The sequence below is a fragment of the Ammospiza caudacuta genome, chromosome 9, assembly GCF_027887145.1.
Source record: "Ammospiza caudacuta isolate bAmmCau1 chromosome 9, bAmmCau1.pri, whole genome shotgun sequence".
In the NCBI taxonomy this organism is placed as follows: domain Eukaryota; kingdom Metazoa; phylum Chordata; class Aves; order Passeriformes; family Passerellidae; genus Ammospiza; species Ammospiza caudacuta.
Genome location: NC_080601.1, coordinates 27,435,041 through 27,456,010, shown reverse-complemented (window position 1 = coordinate 27,456,010; position 20,970 = coordinate 27,435,041). Strand labels below are relative to the sequence as shown.

Sequence of the window (20,970 nt, the reverse complement as noted above, 5' to 3'; positions counted from 1 at the left end):
CCTTTCCCTGCTGTGCAAGCCAAATCCTTGAACACTAAAAGCACCTCAGCATCAGCTGGGCTCACAGACATCCAGAGCAATTTTTCAAGCTCCCTGACTTTTATAGACCAGGGGGGAAGGGATTTGGTGTGCTTTAATCCGTTCTATTATATGAACTCAGAAATGGTTTTCACTCTCTAGCACTATAAATTAAACTGGCTGCAGTTATTTTATTCCTGATTATGCTGAAAGTTACTGGCAATAATTTGATGACTATATTTTCTTGTCTTTATTTTTTTTTCTTCTTTTCCAAATTAACTGGTGAATTTAGTTTCTGTGGTAGTAAGTAAATAATGCAATAAAACTGAAGATAGTAGTCAACACATTCACATCTTGATGCCTGAAATTGTGGATGAACAAGTAACAGCTTCTTTACGTTGCAGGTGAAATTTACTGTATTCAATTCTCAGCTCTTTAGGCTGCAAGAACATGTTGTACAAGAAAACCACATTATTTTGCAGTCCCCTACATTTTTTTTTTTATCTAGAAGACTAGCCACCTTTTCAATGTAAGTGGATATACCTTTTCAAGTATTTAGACAAATACCATCCCAACCATTTTAAAGACAGGAAAAACTTAGGTCAAGAATAATTTACAGAAAAGCTTTTTACTTGTGCTGTACAAGCTATTATTAAGTACAACTAAAGATAGAAAAGTATCCATTTTACTACTGCACTTCTAAAAATATATGAAAGTAGGGAAAAAATTCCATCTGCGTGGCTTCCTCTCCTTTCTCCTGACCGCTGAGACAATTTGTCTTCTAAAGCCTGGTAACAAACAGAGAAAAAATGAGACCACACTGGCAAGGCCACTCAAGTGCTGTGTCCATTTCTGGGTCCCTCACCCCAAGAAAGACATTGAGGGTCTGGAGTATGTTCAGAGAAGGGTAATGGAGACGGGGAAGGTCTAGAGAGTCCTGTAATGAGCTGCTGAAGGAGCTGAGGGGGCTCAGCCTGGAGAAAAGAACACTCAGGAGTGACTTTATCATTCTATAACTACCTTAAAGGAGTTGTACCTGACAGAAGCTGGAGCTTGGCCTCTTCTCCCAGGTAACAAGTGACAGGCCAAGAGGACATGGCCTCAAGCTGTGCCATGGGAGGCTCAGGTTGGACACCAGGAAGAATTTCTTCATGGAAAGGGTGGTTAAGCATTGGAACAGGCTGCCCAGGCAGGTGGTGGAGCCACCATCTGCTCAAGAGTCACTCATGAAATCACTGGACATTACACTTAGTTCCCTGGTTTAACTGACATGCTGGTGTTCAGCCAAAGGTGGGACTGGATGATCTTGGAGGTCTTTTCCAACCTGAATGATTCTGTGATTCTGTGGGAGATGTACACAGACTCAGATTATCTCTGGATAAGTTAGGGGGCACACTGTACATTTTGGAGTGTAATACATCAGCGGCTTCTCTACAAAGTGACAGGGTTCTTGGAGTCCAACTGTGCCTCTAGTCCATGGGAATTAATAAATGTGTCTTTGATGATTTATTTCAATACAAATTACTTGCCAGTGTAAGCACAGCAGAATCCAGCTTCAGGCAGGATACTTGGTACCTTAGAAAATACCAACTTCTAAAAGCTTTAGTAAAACCTACTTGGGATTCCATCAGACTCAAGTGCCCATGTCAGTTATTGTCAATTATTCCATCTATAAGGACATGCCAGATACACAAAAGACACTATTCTGACAGCAGGCCTGCCCCAAAATGATAAGTTTAGCATAATGCACTTGACAATGAGAAAAGCAATAATAGCTATTTTGGGGACAAAAGAAAAATACAATGGATCTGATGACTAAGTGTTCTGGTCCCCAGTGTAAAAGCAAAGTAGATCCCTGTCGTATTTAACTTGATTCTTTTGAATTAAACACTTCCATTAAAGTTTCCCACAGTAGCTTTAATATTTAATTATGTATTCCACCAAAGAAAAGAACAAAATCTTTGCAAAGGGTTTTTTTGGGCTTTTTTTTCTGGATGTGAAATATTTATCAGCATATCTCTTTGGACAAGTATTTTTATCCCCCAGGCAGGCAAAAAAACTTCCACGTTCAAATCGGTTTCAAAACATTTTATTTTACAGCTTGAAAGTTTTCTATACTTCAGCACCTCATGCCGTGACTTTGTTATTTCACTTGTTAATGAATGGTAATTAAATCTCTTTTGGCTGAAAAGGTTGGAGGGCTCCTGCTGTATTACAAAAACAATTTCTGAAAGTTACAAAAATGCCCAAGTGTCTAGAAATTAAAGCATAAAGTTTGCCATGTTTTGAGTCCAAGTTTTAATCGCTCAGAAGGGTTTGTGTGGGAGAACAGCACGTCCCAGTGAGTGTGCACAGTCCCCCCAGATTGAACAGACATAATTATGTCACTTTGTATCTACCAGAGTAAACACAATCGTGCTCTTAATAATCTACATTGTGGCCACAAGCTTCCTTGATCTTCCTAACAACTGTAGCTAACACTGCATAAACCCTATTATACACTACCTACACAGAGAACTGCTACATATGTACATCTAAGTAAAGACTTGTTAATTTTGCATTTGCTCAGCAGGGCTTGAAACATCAGCCTATTAATTTTTCTTCTTTTCTGTATTCTCATTTCTTTCAGGTGCTTTGAGCAGGAGATAAATGGAGTGCGAGCTTACAACTGAGGTAGATAAAAGAGAAATAACTACATATTAAGGCATTTTGTGGCATTACAGTGCTAAATAGAGACACAATATTGAAGAAGAAATATCTCCACTATCCATTTACATCCATGCAAGCGTCTGCTGGTATCAAATGGGCAGATTTGGTACACAGATTGTAAAAAGAACTATGTTAATTCCAATATAAAATGTAAAATATATAAATGCAATATAAAATGTAATTCCAGTGTAAAAATGTGTTTGATTACATGCAATATACCATTTTTTCCTGAAGGTGATACAGTGATTTCAGCAGATTTTGAATCTTTTTTAAAATTACAATTTCTCAAACAAGAAACTGGGAGCAGGAATGCAACTAGATGAGTGCATTCCTAGACTGCAATTTTGGGAATGGGTTTGCTTGAAGGAAACCTCACCCCTAACCTGAAGTGAGGTATATCAGTCTTGAGGGGTGGTAATTTTGTCCTCATATAAATGCCGGATTGCTCCTTCTCCCTTTAAATAGAAACAAAGAAACAGAAAATTCATATTTCATTCTGCAGTGCAGAGATGTTTACAAATTCAGGAAATCAGTGTCCTCCAGAGTTTCTTTGATGCAACCACGTATCAAGAGATCATTTAAAAAGTGTTGATTAAAACCTGTTAGGCTAAACCTCCAAGACTAGTGTCTGGATCTAATTACAAAACCACTGATGGAGTTTGGAATTATTAAAAATTAGAAATAAATGAGCTTTCTTTGTGCTATTCCCCAAAATGGTGAGAGCACCTCATTAGAGCAAGTATGTACATGAGCTCCATGACTTCAGATTTCTAATCACCATCCTGTTCTAGCTGGAATATGCCTGTTTTCAAACAAACAGCCACATTCATCAAAGGCACAATGGGGAGGGTTTTTTCCTTTGTTGAATTTTAATGAATATATAGTGCTATCTGTCTTCACATTTTACCAAAGTTCCAGCGATAATTGCCCTGTCTGTGACATTTGCAGAAAGCCAGCAGTGTGCTGTGGGTGCACTGACAGCCCCAGGGAGCTGCTCCATCTGAGAACCCAGGAGGTCTTGACTTTGATGGCCTCAAGAGGAGGGAACAAGGGTTAGCTGGTTCCACTCTCCCAAAGCTGGGGAGGTAAGCAGAGCACTACAAAGACAAATGGCAAAATTCCAACCTCACTGCAACATACCTGGATGCTTCAGAGAGAAGTCCTGAGATACTTAAGATTAACCAAGTGAAGCTTTATGAACTTCTAGTTTATCATAAGAGCAGAAGTCTCAAGGCTTTCCAAAGAAGGTCAGTACATTACTTTATTTCACAGTCACTGAGACTGAAAAACAAATGTGAGTGCAACCACACTTGTACAAAATCTAGCCTTCTCACATGAGTATCTTTTCTCAGTCCCCACCAAGGGAAAAGAAAACACTTCTGTAATTATTACTTTTCTATTTGCCCCTAAATAATTGTCAGGATAGGAAAAAGTTCAGAGAAACCGTGTCAGATTCTAGTTATGCATCCTTTTCCAAACCTGACCCATATAGAAGTAGAATAGCCAAAAGATGGCACAGATGAACTTTACAACGAAAACCATTTATAACTGGTTTTAATTGTATCAGTGTAGCTCTAATGGTATGCCAGCTGACAGGACTAACACTCTGTATTTAGATGGCTTATCCCATCTCACTATTTGGTTTCCAAGTCTGGGGAGAGAAAATGATCCAGAATCCATGCTCATTTTTTTCCTCGTGCTCCCATGGAGACAACAAACAGATGTGCTCATCAGTATGGAAAATTCTATGCAACTGAATACTATAATATATTATGCAGAAGTAATGTGCAACCAGCCACGTGCAAAAGCTCCCAGTTACTACTGACATCCCTCAGTGCAGTTATTTACATATATAGGACTGCTGGATTAGGTCTCTGGTGTGGATTTAAGCTTCATATTTTCTCACAAATCCTTATCAAGATCAAAATGGAATCCGGGTGCTAGAAGCAACCAGGAAAATAGTGATGCAGAAAGGGTTCAAGGAGCTGAAGTTAAAAATAGGAAGAGATAGAACAAGAACAGCTAAGACAACTGGGAAAAGCAACATTCAGAATCAGAGAGCTGAAAAAGAGGATTTCAAATTCACAACCAAAATCTTAAACACTGAATTTTTATTTTTAACACAAAACAAAGCTAAATTCCCACTGTTACTATATTCCTTCAGCATCACATGCAAAGCTGCATTTATTCAGTACCACGATGTTAAACCACAACTCAAAGCTATCTTGTGCAAATCAATAAAAGCTTTAGATGATAATTTTGTGTAAGGCTATCCAAGAGTATTAATTCTCTTTCATACCAGGGTAGTCAATAATGTTGTTAATGCTATTGTCCTGACAGGATCCTCTTTTTATTAGCAAAACCAGCTACATTTATTTCAGACATGATGTTAATATTAGCCAGCAAGACAGAGAATCAAGTCAGTGGTTTTCTGTCAGCTGGGATTTAGAGATATCTGAGATTGTATGAATCAAATGGCCTTGGCTCTTTGGCCAGCATCCACACAGCAGGCACAGACTCTGTTCAGCCCCCCTGAGGCAGCAGGGGTGTGGGATGGCTGGATGGCAGGGATGAGGACTCCTTGGGGAAGAACCTGACTGCACAACAGGTTCTCTCTGATGCAGAAAGCCAGCAATGTGTCCTGCACACCTGGGAGGCTGGAGAAGGAGGGCTGAACAAGGTTGTTTTTTCCCTTGCCAACAAAAAGCACAGCCTAGAGACAGCAGAAGTTGCAGTTACCCAGGACTGGCATGCCCAGTTATGCCTCTGGGTTCTTCACAGCAGGATGCAGTCCAAGAGGCTTGACTGGGGTACAAAGCAATGAGGGGCAGAGGAGAGAAAAGCCCAGCACCACCCCTCAGCTGTCACAAGATGGGAGAGGTACAAGCCAGGGCTGGCAGCACAGTGCTGGTGCCTTCCGAAGCTCTGCTGGGGACCACAAGATGATAGCAGCCTGCAGAAGCTCCACTAACAGTACCTGGATGTGCTTCCAAAACCCAGATGTCACAGAGACACCAATGCTCATCAGACTACAGGCATGACTGCCCAAAAGAACAACCTGAAAAGCTGACCCAATAGCAGGTATTTATCCTGACCCTATAGACAGTGTATCCAGCACTAAATGACTTCCAATATGAAATTTCTTTCGCTGTATAGCATGGCCCCGTTCAGCTACCATCAACTCACACAGTATTTTTCATTTTAAAGCAATTATGTCCTTAACAAGAGGAGTTTTTATGAGAGGAATTAATTTTAGGTGAGATATAACAACAAAATGTGGGTGAGCTTCTCCTCATTTTATAAACAGAAAGAGACATGATGCCAGAGTCTGAAATGCAAACACCAAATCTACTGTGAAGGAGACATTTAGCTGCTGGAAATGGATTATCAGGCCCTATGGTAGCCTCACATATTGATCCTAAAGCTCCAGAAAGGCCATTAGCACTGCACGATTGCTGCTAATTCCAAACATTAAGGTAACATTATGCAATTTACAGATGGACAAAAGTCACTGTTTATCACTGATTATTTTGCTAATTTAGTCATCAAATCATTTGTTGTCTGAAATTAAGGAAGAATTAATAAAGGCAGTTTTGAATTCTATTCAGCAATGGTACAGAACCATTGGCTTTAGTGTGTGAGGAAGGCACCAGCTGAGGATGGAAATGAGTGGAAAGACAAAAGGCCTTCTGTGCATACAGAAAAACTTGGTAACAGATCACATCATCTGACTGCAGAAATCTAAGAAACCTCTTGTTAAAGTTAAAGCCCACCCTCAGCACGTTTTCAGATGACAAGCTGAATGGGGCAGGTGACTCACCTGAGGGATGGAATGCCATCCAGAGGGACCTGGGCAAGCTCAAGAAGTGAGCTCATGGGAATCTGTTGAGGTTCCACAAGAACAAGTGTGGGGTGCTGCACCTGAGGCAGGGCAAGCCCTGCATCAGTCCAGGCTGGGACATGAGCAGATGGAGAGCAGCCCTGCCCAGAAGGACTTGGGGATGCTGTGGGTGAGAGGCTGGACATGAGCCAGCCATGTGCACTCACAGCCCAGAAATCCTGCTGCAACAGGACAAGGGATAAGGAGTTTTAACTAAAGGAGGGTAGATTTAGACTAGATATAAGAAGGAAATTTTCTGTTATGAGGCTGGTGAAAGACTGGCCCAAGTTGCCCAGAGAGGCAGTAGATGCCCCATCCCAGAAATATTCAAAGTCAGGCTGCGGCTCTGAGCACCTCATCTGGACGGAGATGTCCCTGCTCATTGCAGGGGGATTGGACTAGATGGCCTTTAAAAGTCCCTTCCAACCCAAACTCTTCTATAATTCTATGCTTTGATGTCAGAGACAAGACACTAATCTGTGTTCTCTGGGCATCATCTCACTGGTATGAATAATTTAACTGGACTGCAGAACATGTTCAGCAACATCTCTGATGGATGTTCTTGTCCTGGCCATAGATCATGGTAAATCCAGACCAGACTGAAGGAACATGAAGGATAACATTCAGGAAAATTAGGCAACAAAACTGTATCACCTCAGTCAAATTTGGCCACATTCTGATCCAAAGGGTCTAAAACAAAATTCTAGCTTATGCAGAAAGTTGTGCAGACAAAAGTGTTGTTTTCCCATACTTCTTCTGTTGCTCCTTGCGTTTCTGAGACAGATATTTCTTTTTCATTTCCAGAAGCTCATTGTTAAGTCTTTCAATTTCATGTTTGTATTCTTTGCTCTGTGTTTCACACATAGTCAGTTCTGAGGACAAAACCTAATAAACAAAACACAAACAGCAGAAACAGGAGATATTGCTTCACTTACACATAAGTACTTTTAAAAGCACTTCCTCTTTTTATATTTCATGATGTAAGACATGATCATTTTCCACCACAATTCTTTTTCCCATTTGATGTTTCATTTGATCTCACCTCCATTCACCTAAAAACATCTTACAAAATAAAGGTTATGCCATTAACCATAATACAACATGTAAAATATGCTCCAAGCTTTACGGGAATGGCATTAATAGCTACATTAGCTCTTAATTTCTGGGACATAAAGCTGGGCAAAAATCCAAAGTTAAGGTCCTAATAAATCAGGGAATTATTTTATAATAATGGGGTTTATTCACAGGGATGCACTGCTAAGTGGAGTAATTCAAACCACACAGGCAAAGCAGTACCAGGCGCTGCAAATATTAATACAAAGCCGCTTATATGTGAATCAGTAAAATTTTGAAAAAGGAGGAACATGCATAGTGCACCTTCTTTCTTTCAAAAGGGTAATAGCTTGACCTGGCACCCCAAAATGCATGCATGCCATCATGCTACAGCATGCTGTGTCTGAAATGCAAAGCAGCAATTGACTGCATTAAGGACAAATAAGGACCGTATGGAGAACTTCAAATCACGTTCAGTTTAGCTAAACCCTGGCTTCTATTTTACATTTTCTACATTGTTTTTCTTCTCCATGGAAAGCTAAGATTTGCATAACAGCCTCTTTGTTTCCTAAGGGCCCATCTGCTCCTGCATTTTTTTCCACATGGTTAGTATAGACGTGATTATGATGCAGTGAACAGGAGATGATGACTTCAACAGAGAGAGGAACTGCAGAAGTAGATGAACTCCTGGGGAGATGATCTCTCATGCAGGCAAAAATAGGAGAAGATCAGTTTATTCATAGAATATCATTGAATTCTATCAAAGAATCGCTTTTTAATATTATGCTTTTTAAATGTCCTACAAGATCCTTTTGGAAGCAGGAACTCCTCCCTCCAACTGACAAGGGGTTAGAACAGGTTCCTCCTGTCATCTCCACAAAATCTGCAAATCTAAATATACATGTACACATGGCAAGAGAAAAAACAGCAACTTAAGACTGGATTCTCAGTATATTCTCACTGGTTTGTTAAAAAGAAAAAAAAATGGCTTTGATTTGCTTCTTAAAGATATTAACAGTTTAAGATAAAGGGAAGGAGAATAAGCTGAATGAAAAGCTGACAGTATCCCAGAATGCCCATGCAAAATACATATTTACAGCATTGTGCTGCTAACTCATATTGTAACAAGATTTTTCCTCTATTTTAATTTAAAAAGTAGAACAATGTGCAAAAAAAAAGTTTGTTTGCTGCTCTGTGTTGACCCTTGAGGAGATGCAGCGATAACCCTGCTTTCCTGGGTTATCAGTTCACTGAGGATGTCCCTGCAGCCCCTCCCCAGGGACAGCGGGCACCCCTTACCTTGATCTGCTTGCCCTTCTCGCGGAGGATGTTCCGGTACTGCTGCAGCTGCTCCGCGGCCTCGGGCCCGGGCTGCCGGGCCAGCACGTGCCTCAGCTCCACGTACAGCTTCTCCTTTTCCTAACAAAGGGACAACACAAGGAGCTCTGGTTAAACTACTACAGCAGCAGCACAGCCTGAGAGGAAATCAACCGCATTGAAAATTGCAACTCAGTCAGGAAGGTATTTGGAGAAACAAATCTGCCTGTGTGTCAGGCTTTCCTCACTAGCCATAAGGTATTTAAAGTTGTTGTGATAGCAATGGGAGAGCTCATTAAGATAAACATCCAGCTACTTCAAACCATGAATGAAATGCTCTTAAACACCATCACCAGCAAACTCTCTACCTCAGCACTTACTGGAAGAGTATCCAGGGCTGGGAAATTAATCACTAGAAACTGTGCTTATTGTAATCTTTCCTCTTATGAGTCACATTGCCTTACATTAAGGATCACAGCTTCACCCAACAGGATGTGAGCTGGCTATAGATATGTCAGCAAAGGACTGTACAAAAGAGTTACTTCTTCCAAAGAAAATCCTGCAAAGCACATGTACACACACACAGATATTTATATATATATAACCTTTCAGTTTAACTGCAGGGGCTCTGGGAAAGGAATTATAAACAGCAACAATTATGACTAGCACAATTACCAAGTAATTTTTGTCATGTGTCTCCTCGTCCTTTATGTTGGAACAGTAATACTTGTGGGAGTTGGATATTGCCATGCCTGAAAAGAAACCACACCATGGACCCACTTACATCTTTCTGTACTGCAATGCTGCTTTCAACTGTGTTTTGAGAGTCTACTTCTTTTTAGTCTGAGGAATAAAGCTCTGAAAAAAGCCACCTTCGTAGTTTTGCACATTACAATAGTTTTACTATCTACCCTGGAAAACTAAGATTGTTAAATAATATAATTTAGTAAGATCACATCCTTTTCTGGTACAATGAAAACTGGAAATAAAAAGGAGACTAGCAGACAAAACATTAAACTGAGGAAGACAGAAATGCCAAAAAGAAGGCAGGATAGGCGATTATTTACACTGGATTTGGCAAAGCCCCTTTTAACAGTCTTTCTTATAAGGTCTCTGTACAACTCTTACCACAGAATTTGTCTGTTGATGTGGGAAATGCTGCCATCACACCATCTAAAATTGCTACATTTGTACTTTCTCAGTGGTTGAGCCAGGGTTTTCAGAAGTGGTTTGCTATTTTGAAGATGTAAAACTTTAGGTGTTCAGTCTTCAAGAACATAAAGAATGTAGAGCTTTTAGACCTCATCATTTTCTGAAAACTATGAACTACAATGATCACAAGTTGGGACACCAAAATGGAATCACTTCAAATCATGCCTTACTTTTACAAGCATTGTCCTTAAACTCTGCAGATTACTGAAGAAGAGTTCCCTATAAATGAAATTGTTCACAGTTTATCTCTGGAAAAATCCAAACCTCCTGAGACTCATACTGAGGTTTGCATAGCAGCAAATACTAAATTGAGAATTCAGTCTGAGTAAAGAGTTAAGTATTCCACATCATAGTGTTATTCCCACTACCAGCTTTTCTTACTTCTGAGGAAGTAAGATTTTACTGCAACGTAAAAACAACTGCAGAAGAAAAATCCACCTTATCAAAATCTGGCCAGTCAATATTAACATTTCAACCCTGAACGTATCATATATTTGTATTTTGTAATAGTGTAATGGCAACTTGGATAAATATGGGGCAATTGATAGACTGAAGGTCTTAAGTGCAATTGTTTTCCAATTTTTTTATCTCCCTGCCCTCTACAATGGCCAACCAAGCTCTTCAAACACTGTGCAATGGTGTGTATAATAACCTCATTTAGAGACAAAGCATGCAATTCTATTGTAAGGAGAATCTATTTTATGCAGCAGAGACTCATTAGGTGTCCAATGTATATTGTATCCATAATCCAACAAAGGCAGAACCAGATGTCTTATAATGCATATCTTGTCCTTCCTTGCTGAGCACTGTCCATCTCTTTTACATCTAGTCAATTAATTTGTCACTGAGTTAGAAACATCATATGTCAGCAAAACATTAAAAGAAAACCCTGGATACTTCTTTCCTATTCAGCAGAAGTTTGTATTCACAGGTTGGCATTTCTTTAATTTCTGAAATTTTACCCCAGGATCCAAAAAAAATAAATTAAAAATAAATTAATTCATTTCAATTAATTTGAAAACACTAACCACAAGACTAAATCTATGAGTCACAAGGTGCATTTGCAGATACTTCCATCTCTAAACATAAGAAATCAGAAATGACCAAGAAAAAAATATCAGCACAAATTCATAAAGAAAAAATTTGTTTTCTGTAATAGATTAAGTCAATCCATTATGACTGGGTTTCTTTGGCTCATCCCAAACTGCCTCCCCTCACATTTTCCTCCATCCTCACACCAGGCTGCCATCAAAACACACCTTACCACAGTTCTGAGGTTTTGAGATCAAGGAACTTAGAGTCACAAACACACTGTGAGGCACAACTCTTCTTCTTGAGGTGAGGGAAGATCAAATCTCTGCAAACCCATGCTGGTAAGAGTAATGCACCTGTATTCAGACCAGGTCTAGGCCAGTAACAAAGCTTTTTATGGGATCCTTCCACCATGAAATTCCAATGGAATTCAGCAGCTTGAATGTAGGACCGAGCCCATCACATCAACAAGCTTCACTGGTCTATGACACAAACTAAACCAAAATGATGGTGGAGAGATGATGGCACATTCATTTTGGGTACGTAGGACACGCTGGGACACTCAGGCTGAGGATTAGAGTTAAATTTCAGGCATTTCAAAGATAATTTCAGGACCTCTGTGAACACCTGCTGTAAAAATTCTGCAAATAAAATTGCATACTATTTTTAGAATAGCCCTTCCTGTCTTAGATTTGTTTCCTAAGGGATCTCTGAGGAACTCACAGATCTGTCTGTAGGCCCAACCATTACAGTAATTTTCTTCATCCCTAAGTCTCTCACCCATTAATTTGGAGAAGGGAGGGTGGGGAAGTAAGTGGTGCTTTCCCCTAAATTTAACTAGGTGCTGTCTCAGCCATATTCTGTAGTTCTCCTGGTCTGCTTGCTCTACAGCAAATTGAGACAAAATTCTTTTCTTCTGCAGAAGACTGGCTAGCATTTGGCAAACTTCAGTTGGTTGTCCAGGATCAGGTGGTCACGAGTTGCCTCCATCTTCAGCAAGAAGAATCACTTTTGCCAGCAAAGCCTTACTTCAATAGAAGCTGTTGCTGCTGACCAGCACAGCACCATTTGCTTTTCCATGTGAGAAGGACCATCAGCACCATCACATTCCCAAAGTGGCAGCAAGACATTCACAGCCATTGACAGGGAATGGGAAGCATTCATCAGTCCCAGGCTGGAATAGAGCTCTAAAGATGTGTTCCCATTTTGTGTCATCCTGTCCCCCATCATGACACCAGGAAATGGCAGAAGACTGCTAACTAACTAACATCTTGTTAGTTAGCCCAGGGTTTTCCTCTGAACCAGAGATGATGGATGACCATACTTTTAATGAAGATGATTTCACAGCAGAAATAGGCCCTGCAGTCCCAGCTTCCTCATTTTTATCTTTCCAAATAGATAATTCAACAAATTTACCTGGCAAAGCAGTACCCCAAGAGCCCTCTTCACAAGACCCACAAAAATCCTATTATGCACCAAAAGCTTTCTATCACATGAATTACTAAAAAAATACAAAAAAACCAAAACAAAATTTAAAAAAGGCAAAAATAAAAAACCCAAAAAAAGTCCAAAAGACTTTGCATCATAGTAAATTTAATTTATGCCAGTTCTTGTCTCCAGCAACGGGGCTAAAGAAAAAGCTCAACGAGACAAAGATGTAGTGGAGAAGTGTGCGACATAGTGTATGGCAGCAGTCCCTAAAACATTCACCCTAAATAAAAATTCTTATTTTAATTAGTAAGGTGGAGAAAGCAATATAGTAACCATGCAAGCACTCTATAGTTCCTCATGGCTTTGGTGGGGATATCAAGTCAGTCAGCGTGCCACGGGGGGTTTCTTGTTTATTGGCACTATAACCAAAATGTCAGGGCTGTGCTGAACTCCAAAGGCATTTTGTTTATGATGCCATGAAGCAGCAGAGCATCCTTAGGGGTGGTGATTCCTCTTCATAAGTGTTAAACAGGACACAGAAATCTGGATTAAATACATACATAGACATACATATCTAGTCATAGTAATTTTCACTGTATAAGCCCTACATTTATTTGTTGTTGTGTTCACCTAGCAGTAGCTGTTGGCTCAGTACATCTATCTTTAAAAGTTTCATGAGGTAAAGAAAAAAATTAGCATATGGTGCCCTTCAGAAATTTTATAATAACAGAAGAAAGCTGCCTCCAGCACTATGAGAAATGTGCAGTATGAACTTTCTCTGTAAACACTTTCCAAAAGCTCCTGCTCTTTCCTGTCTATTCCACATCCATCAGCAAACACCCTCGCAAGGATGCAGTTCCCTAGAACAGCTCCTGTTTTCATTATCACCTAGACACTTTTTAATCTCACCACTGTGAGGGTTTTTATTGGATACATTAATTAAGTTTGAAAGAGGACACTGAGGCCCTTTCTCAGTGAGGCAACACTAACACTGTGTTAGACGTTTTGGGTTTTCCTGTGAAAACCAACACTTGAAGGAAAGGCTGAGATAGTCTCACATTTGGTGAAATCTGCACCACCCAAACTTGTCCTATAACTTATTTCTCCAGTTGATAATAATGCTTCTCAAGAGCAATTCTGTTTTCTTTGGCACAAAGCAAACTGTACCAAATTGACTGGCATTTTCAAAACAGCTTAATGAAAGAGGAAAGAAACCTCGAAACAAAGAAAGCACCTTGTAAGGTCTCCACCCTTGGCTGCTTTTTGCAACAGCAAGAGCTGAATGCTGCAGCATCACCATCTCCCAGGAACAACAAAGTATGAACATTTCCACCTGGAGTGCAGCTGCAACTTATTTTTATTATTATTATTGCTAGGAACTGTTACTATTAGATCTTCCCTAATAAGGGTGTAGGAAAACAGTATTTTTTCCAATGAACAAATAAATACATATACTCCTTTCAACTTCTGAACTCTGAGACAAGAGGTTAAGAATCCATCCAAAGTAAATGGCATGGAGGTGTCTTGCTGAAATAACAGCTACAGTACCCTTTTCACTATTGACATTACACAAGAGTTTATAAAATCATTAATTAGAGTAGCTCATTTAATCACAGTGTTTCTACTTTGCACTGCAGAAGATTATCAATTAATTATCTCCTATATCTGTGAGCAGAAATACACACACATGAAAGTGAGCTGTTCCTTGAAGGTGAGAATTACCCCTCACATGATATGGATTGATGTAAATATTCCAACTATTTTCACAGTGCCTGCAACTTGACAGCTGGGTTGAAGAGAGCTCTAAGCAAACCTTTGTTTTGCATTCTAGAAGCAGTTTATCTTGAAGTGACCTGGAGGAGATGAGAGGTCAATACAAATCTGATCAACAAGGTTCCTAAATATTCTAAGTGAATAAGTCTACAAAGCAAATGATGGGGAACCTTTTACTGTATAATAATTACTTTATGCAGGGTTCTAAGAAAAAAACCAAATTAAGTCTCTTCTTCAGATCTAGACTATTTGACTTAAAAACTTCTGTATTTTATTGTCAGTGTAACAGCATGTATTTCAGCTATTCAATAGCCATTAGATTTTTAAAATTTTAGAGGAATCAAAGAATTATTACAGCTCTGTTGATAATGATTAGCTGCTCCTGCAGGTGACAGCTGGGGATGAGAATTCCCAGTAGACTCAGCTTCTGTTCTCACTTCAGACGGATCTGGCAGATGACCTTGAAGGGTCAGAGAGATTGCAGTGCTCCTTCTAGAAGTATCTATTTTTAAGTTAAGCACCTCTATCTCTTTAGTCACCTGCTTGACTTAGATCTTTAGATTTCCCTGAAAGATGAGAGCACTTTGCTTCAAGTCCTTTGGTGTTCTGGAATTGCTACCTCTGAACAGCTGTCTCAAAGTCAAGCCACCACTTAAATCTACAATACCTGTCTAACAAGGCAGTAAAGCCTACATACATCTTTTTGACAGGACAGCAGAGTTCCTCTGCATACATCAAGTACCTCAGAGAAGAAAGACTAGTCTCCTGTTACACTTTGGAACCTATTAAGAAATAACAGTACATCTAAGAAATACACACAGCAGTTCTGAAATCATGAATGTTTTAATGCATGGCTTCCTTCAGGCTCACCGTAATTAGAGCTGAGCCTCTGCTATTCTTCAAGGAGTTCTGTTTCAGCTCCCCTTGCCTGCTTCTTAAAATTCAAAGAAACAGAAACAGGACTAAAGGAAAGGGAAAGACAGTGAATCTTAATGTCCATGTAAAGACAACTGCTGTGCTCAAGTGTCCCAACCCCTGTTTAAGATTACAGCTGTATCTACTTAGACAGGCATGGGAAGCCTTGAGCTCTGAGCTCCAAGAAGAGGTGCAGCACTTGGCTGACTGATGCACCCCACTGGGCAGAGACTCTCCCTACTGAGGTTCATGGCTCCTGTGCACTCAGCAGCACATTTCTGGATATCTCAAGAGAAGAGTGGAGAAATGGGGTTCTTTCTTCATCTGATTGTGTCCTTCTATGTCCCATTTTAAGCCACCCTTCTAAAAAAACCCAACCAGCCACAGTGACTCTGCCTACCTTCCTCCAACAGCTGCAAAAGAGCCTTAGCTGCAGCAGCTTTCTGCATGTGTTCCCTCAAAAACAGCACCATTGACAGTAAGAACAAAAATAAGAGAACTGGAATAGAACAAAATTAGTCTGTCCCTGCAGAATTACTTTTTTTTTGTGGGGTTTTGCTGTTGTTACAACTGTCATACAAGATAATAATCCATCACTGACTGGGATGCTGGAGATTGTCCATATCTTGCTGCTGAGGGAAGAGCAAAACACCCCTTAACACAAGAACACCTGCCAAAGGGTGAATACTAAAGATATACCTCTAGCTCTGGGCCACCCTATAGAATATGGGCTTGTGAATGTTTTGCTACATTGCTGCTGCACTCCTGCAGTAATTCAGCTTCTCTAGCAGATTCTGGATGGCTGACAGTCAGTATCGGATTGCCACAGCACTGCAAAGTCTGTGCGCTGCAATGTATTCAGTCAGCACAGCAAGTCATTTATTTTCCCTTAACAAGATAACTGGTTGATTAATATACTTTACCCTGGGGTGCACAGCAGATTTATTTCCTTCTCAGATACATGCTGAACACAGGAATGAGGAGTAAACAAGGTTGTTTTCAGTTGTTATTTGCTGGAACAATTCCTGAACTTTTTATCCAAGCTTTTTTCCAGCAAACTAATGTTGAAGTTAAGGGCAATTCTGACTAAGAACTTTAGGATTGGGTCATTTTACAAAATATTTTTAGTCCAACGATACAAGGTATCTGTGCTCAGGATTCTGGGTTCAGATCAAACATAATGTATTTGAATAAAACACTTTGGTGATCACTGTTTCTGTTTTGCTGATGCAGATTACAGATGACAGTGCTGTGTCTTAGGTTCTTACATGGCATCCTTGCCTCAGTATCTGAATGGTGTTAAATCTTTATTGTACACATGCTGAAGAACCGCTTCCAGCCAGGCAGTGATCCTCTACTCATTCTACAAGAGTTCTGGACACAAAGAGTTATTACATGAATTGCCAAGGTTCACTAAAACTCCTTGAAGACACAGGAATGAAACTCAGTCTCCCAGTCCCCCAGGACCACCATGCTGGTGGCTGTGTCAATACTCCTGCTCCTTGCTTTTCAGAAATAGCAGGCCTGGTCTACAGCAGGAGGTTACAAATGTGCAATAAAACTCACAATAAGCCACAGCGTACTTGAAGACAACAATCTCTTCAGACATGCTAAACTTTGGGAGTGGACTTGGGAGTAGATGTATTAGAATGCAGGACACAAAACTATGCTTGACACTCATCCACGGAGGATAGTATTTATGTAATTAAAACAATCTTGCATGATGAGGAGGGGTGACATCTGATGACCCATGAGAGTTCTCTTTCAAGCTCAAACTCAAGTAAATATATCAATTATCTTAAAAAACTTGTAAGACAGATTCAGCATTCATGTATACTTGCCACCTATGAACCCTAAGGGATTTTTACTCTGTCTGCAACTTCCTCAGCTTTCTAAATAACCTCTGAATATTTCTGACCAAAACATCATTAGGTGAGCTAAAAATGGTGCAGATCCCCAGAAGTTATTTTCTCAAATAAACTTACACCTTGCTTCTGTCCAGAACCATTTATCATGGGAAATATATTTTGTTTATGAGGGTGGGGTAGTTTCACAAAGAGTCAGTAAAAATTATCTCTTCCACTAAGGAAACTGTTCACCAGAAATATTTTGTTTGTTCACTAGGTAATCTGCTTTGCTTCCCATTTCTCAGCGCCAGAAATATTTGCACTATTTTTATTGGAAAATTATTTTCTCACCCTAAAGAGCAGCCAATTATCTCCACCTGATGACATTAAAGTGATCAGCATACTTCCTACCCAATTTTTCAAACCCCTGTTTAAACAAACATACCAAAAAAAAGGATATTTTTCTGGGAAGACTTTATTCTTTTCCACTTGAATTGCAACATATGTGGGAGGAGGGAAAGAATCTAAATGTCAGTGTGTTTTTAAGAGCAGTTTATCATGCTGTAAATTTCTATAGCATAAAACATCTTCTAATTCTAGATGGACTGAGATTAGAAGGTCTAAAATAAACTAATGCACCAAGAAGTGTATTGGAAATACGCAGAAATACAAAATCAACTCCTTTCTGAAGAGAGCTAGGGCAAGAACTGAACATTCCTCAGATATCTATTGAATTATTAAAGCTCACACAAAACTTTCAGATAGATATGTAGACCTTCAAGACACCTTCACACAGGTGACTCATAACTTTCATGTTTTTGAGATATGATTCCTTACTACACCATCAAAGGATTGCATATGAGCCCCAGTAAATTGCACCAAGATTTAACACAATTATCCTACAATTGGCTTAGTGTGAGTGGTTCTGCCCTGCTCACAGAACCCTGCTGGCTACACAACCAATTTTTAAAAACTAAATAATTAAATTAATTGGGAAAAAATTATCCACGTTAGAACAAAAGACACTAGAGATATTCTAATTGCATGGAAAAATCATCATGCCAGGTATAGAACCACTGAAAGATATTATTCCTTCAATTTAAAACCAATATTAAATACAAAACATCTCTACTTAGAGTCAAAGGTAAAATCTTCACTCAAAGTCCTAGTTTAGCAATGAACTCTTCAAACCCAAGAAAACGAAAACAAAAGAAAACCAAAAGAAGGAAAGAATGTAAGTGTAGTCCTAAAGAGTGACTTGATGCATTAGGTACCTCCATATGTCACTTCATATTGCATTGGAGATTCCAGTTCAAATAAGTTTCAAGGTATTGGACTGAAATTATTTTGATGGCACTAATTCAGTAGACTGTTATGCATCATAAGATTGAGCTGGTAATGAGATATTTTTTATCCATCACAAGTTAAAACTGGGTTGCAGCCAGAGTTCATGGGCACACATTATTTTTTCATTTGAAAAAAGAACAGAGCTTGTCTTTGGAGTCTAAATCAAGGCTATTCTTACTGTGTGCCTTTGACACATCCACCTAATTCTGCATGACACTGGGGAAGTAAACTTTTTCTTTATGATTCATACCCAGCTGAAAGCCAAAAAGTAAATGTTAGGCCTGAGTCCTCACGGTATTTCCCATTCCTATATTTCAATGCAAATCCCTTGAAATTCCAGTCACCAACTTAGAATTGGAGTCATAACCTCAAACCTCACACTCCACCCGGTACTGTTTTCTCTCTCTTGTTCCCTTAAGGTACGCAGCAGCACTTAAGTTTTTATAAGGACAGGAGAGCATTTTTCTGCCTTTCTCCTTCCCCTCACCCTCCCAGAACCATTTGATCAGTGGCTAGAAGTTTTGGCAGCTTAGGTTTCTCAGCCAGAATCCTAGAATACCGTGTTGAAAGTAAATCTCAAGATTCATATGGTCCAATCTTTCTTTCATTCCCATTTGCTTATATTGGTGACCATCTATGAGAGCAAACAGGAAATTTGCTGTCCCTTTAATGGGACCAGTCATGCAAGGACTTTGGGATTAGATCTTAAATTGACACCTTTTAAATCTCTGAATCATAGAAAAGAAGGTTGTAAGGGGACCTCAAGGATCATCTGGTCCAGCCTTTCTCAGCAAAAGCACCATCTTGACAAGATGGCCCAGTACCCTGGCCAATAATCTCAGGGGGATTATTGCCACGCCTTCCAAATGTTCTCATTGTTAACAGCTTTCATCTTGTGTCCAGTCAGAATTTCACAGGAGTAACCTGCACCTATTACCCCCATCTTTGCCATGTGATTCCTTGTAAAAAGAAAATCTCCACCTCCTTTTTAACAACCCTTTAAATACTGAAACATGGTTATAAGGTTTCCCCTCAGCCTTGTTTTCTCAAAGCCAAACAAATCCAGTAGTTTCAGTCTTTCCTCCTATGGCAAGCTTCCCAATCCTTTCATTATCTTTGTGGCCCTCTTTTGGACCCACTCCAGCCTGCCCATCTTTTCTATATAGCAGGAACCAAAACTGAGCACAGATTCTATGTCTGCTGAATAGAGCAGAATAACCTCTGCTAGTGATGCCCATGTTGACATAACCCAGCACCCTGCTGTCCTTCTTTGCTGCAGCAGCAGAATGTTCACCCATACTGAGCTTGTTGTCCACCAGGATGCCCAGGTCCCTTTCCAGAGAGCTGCTCCCCTAGCAGGTAGATCCCAGCATGTCCTGCACTCCTGCATTGAATTCCCCAGCTGTAAGACCTTACATTTGTCCTTGCTGAACTTCACTCTTTTAAAGCATTGTTGCTATTTCACTTCTCCTAACAGTGGGCCAATATTTCTGTCTGTTTCTGCTTGTTGTTTACATACCTGAAGAGCTCTTTCTTGTGTTTTTTCACAACACTGCCCAATTTCAGTTCAGTTAGTCGTGCAATTCCTTTGTGCTGATCTGTTTATGCCAGCTACTGCCTATGCAATTAGATGCAATTTTACTGGCAGGAAATTATTCTGCCATTCAAGAGCTGCTATAAGCTAAATCAGAAAAGTGACTTTTTTGCTGGTAGAAATGGGGCTTTTAAGCCTAAAAAAGGCCTAGAGCTCAATATACTTACCCTTTTAATTGAGGGCTGAGAGAACTGCTAGCTTGAGCTGCAAGATAGGGTATTAATCCAGTGCTTCCAGAGGAACTCAAATCTTCCAGGAAACAGAGATAGAAAAGCACCAAGTCCTACTACACTATAAAAAGCTAAAAAGAAAATTTCCCTTTTCATTTTTGGATGGAAAATCCCTTCAAAAGGCTGACTTCACATATAAATGAAAAAGGAGCAGTAAAGAAAGGATTGCATTTTGGTAGTGGATTTTGCAGTTCACCTGTAAGTTTCAGTGCACACAAAGCACTATCCCAAGCTACCTCTGGGAAATCTCTCTAAAGACAAGATGACAGAGGAACAATAATGGGCAGGTCAAAGGAGACTTTTAGGGATTCTACAGTCATTAGTTCCCTGAAGTGAACTGCAGTTATTTTTTTATGAAAATAGACAATTTTGCCAAAAAATCCTCAGCTCGGACTCTATACCCTACCTGTAACATGCAAGGAGTTTATACTCTCATATCCAAGTAGAATCTACACTCAGCACTAAAAACAAATAAATGCCAAATTTGAGAGGGTAAAATAAATCTAAGCCATTTTGAAGATACAAAGATAACATCTAAGATAAAACTCATCTGGCCTTAATAATACCAAATAATACCAAAATAAAGGTAGGGGATAGGAGAGTATTCTCTCA

The 20,970-nt window shown here is 39.7% G+C and overlaps 1 protein-coding gene across 1 annotated transcript in view; it reads right to left on the bottom strand.

Annotated features, from left to right (window-relative positions):
* Window positions 1-3,058: 3,058 nt before the first annotated feature.
* CFAP58 (cilia and flagella associated protein 58) overlaps window positions 3,059-20,970 on the bottom strand; it is a 56,665-nt gene continuing 38,753 nt past the window's right edge. Inside the window, exons 16-18 of the mRNA XM_058810982.1 lie at window positions 8,960-9,079; window positions 7,359-7,492; window positions 3,059-3,182 (exon numbers count right to left, since the gene is read on the bottom strand). Coding sequence (XP_058666965.1) covers window positions 3,059-3,182; window positions 7,359-7,492; window positions 8,960-9,079 — 378 coding nt within the window. The remainder of the gene's footprint in view (window positions 3,183-7,358; window positions 7,493-8,959; window positions 9,080-20,970) is intronic.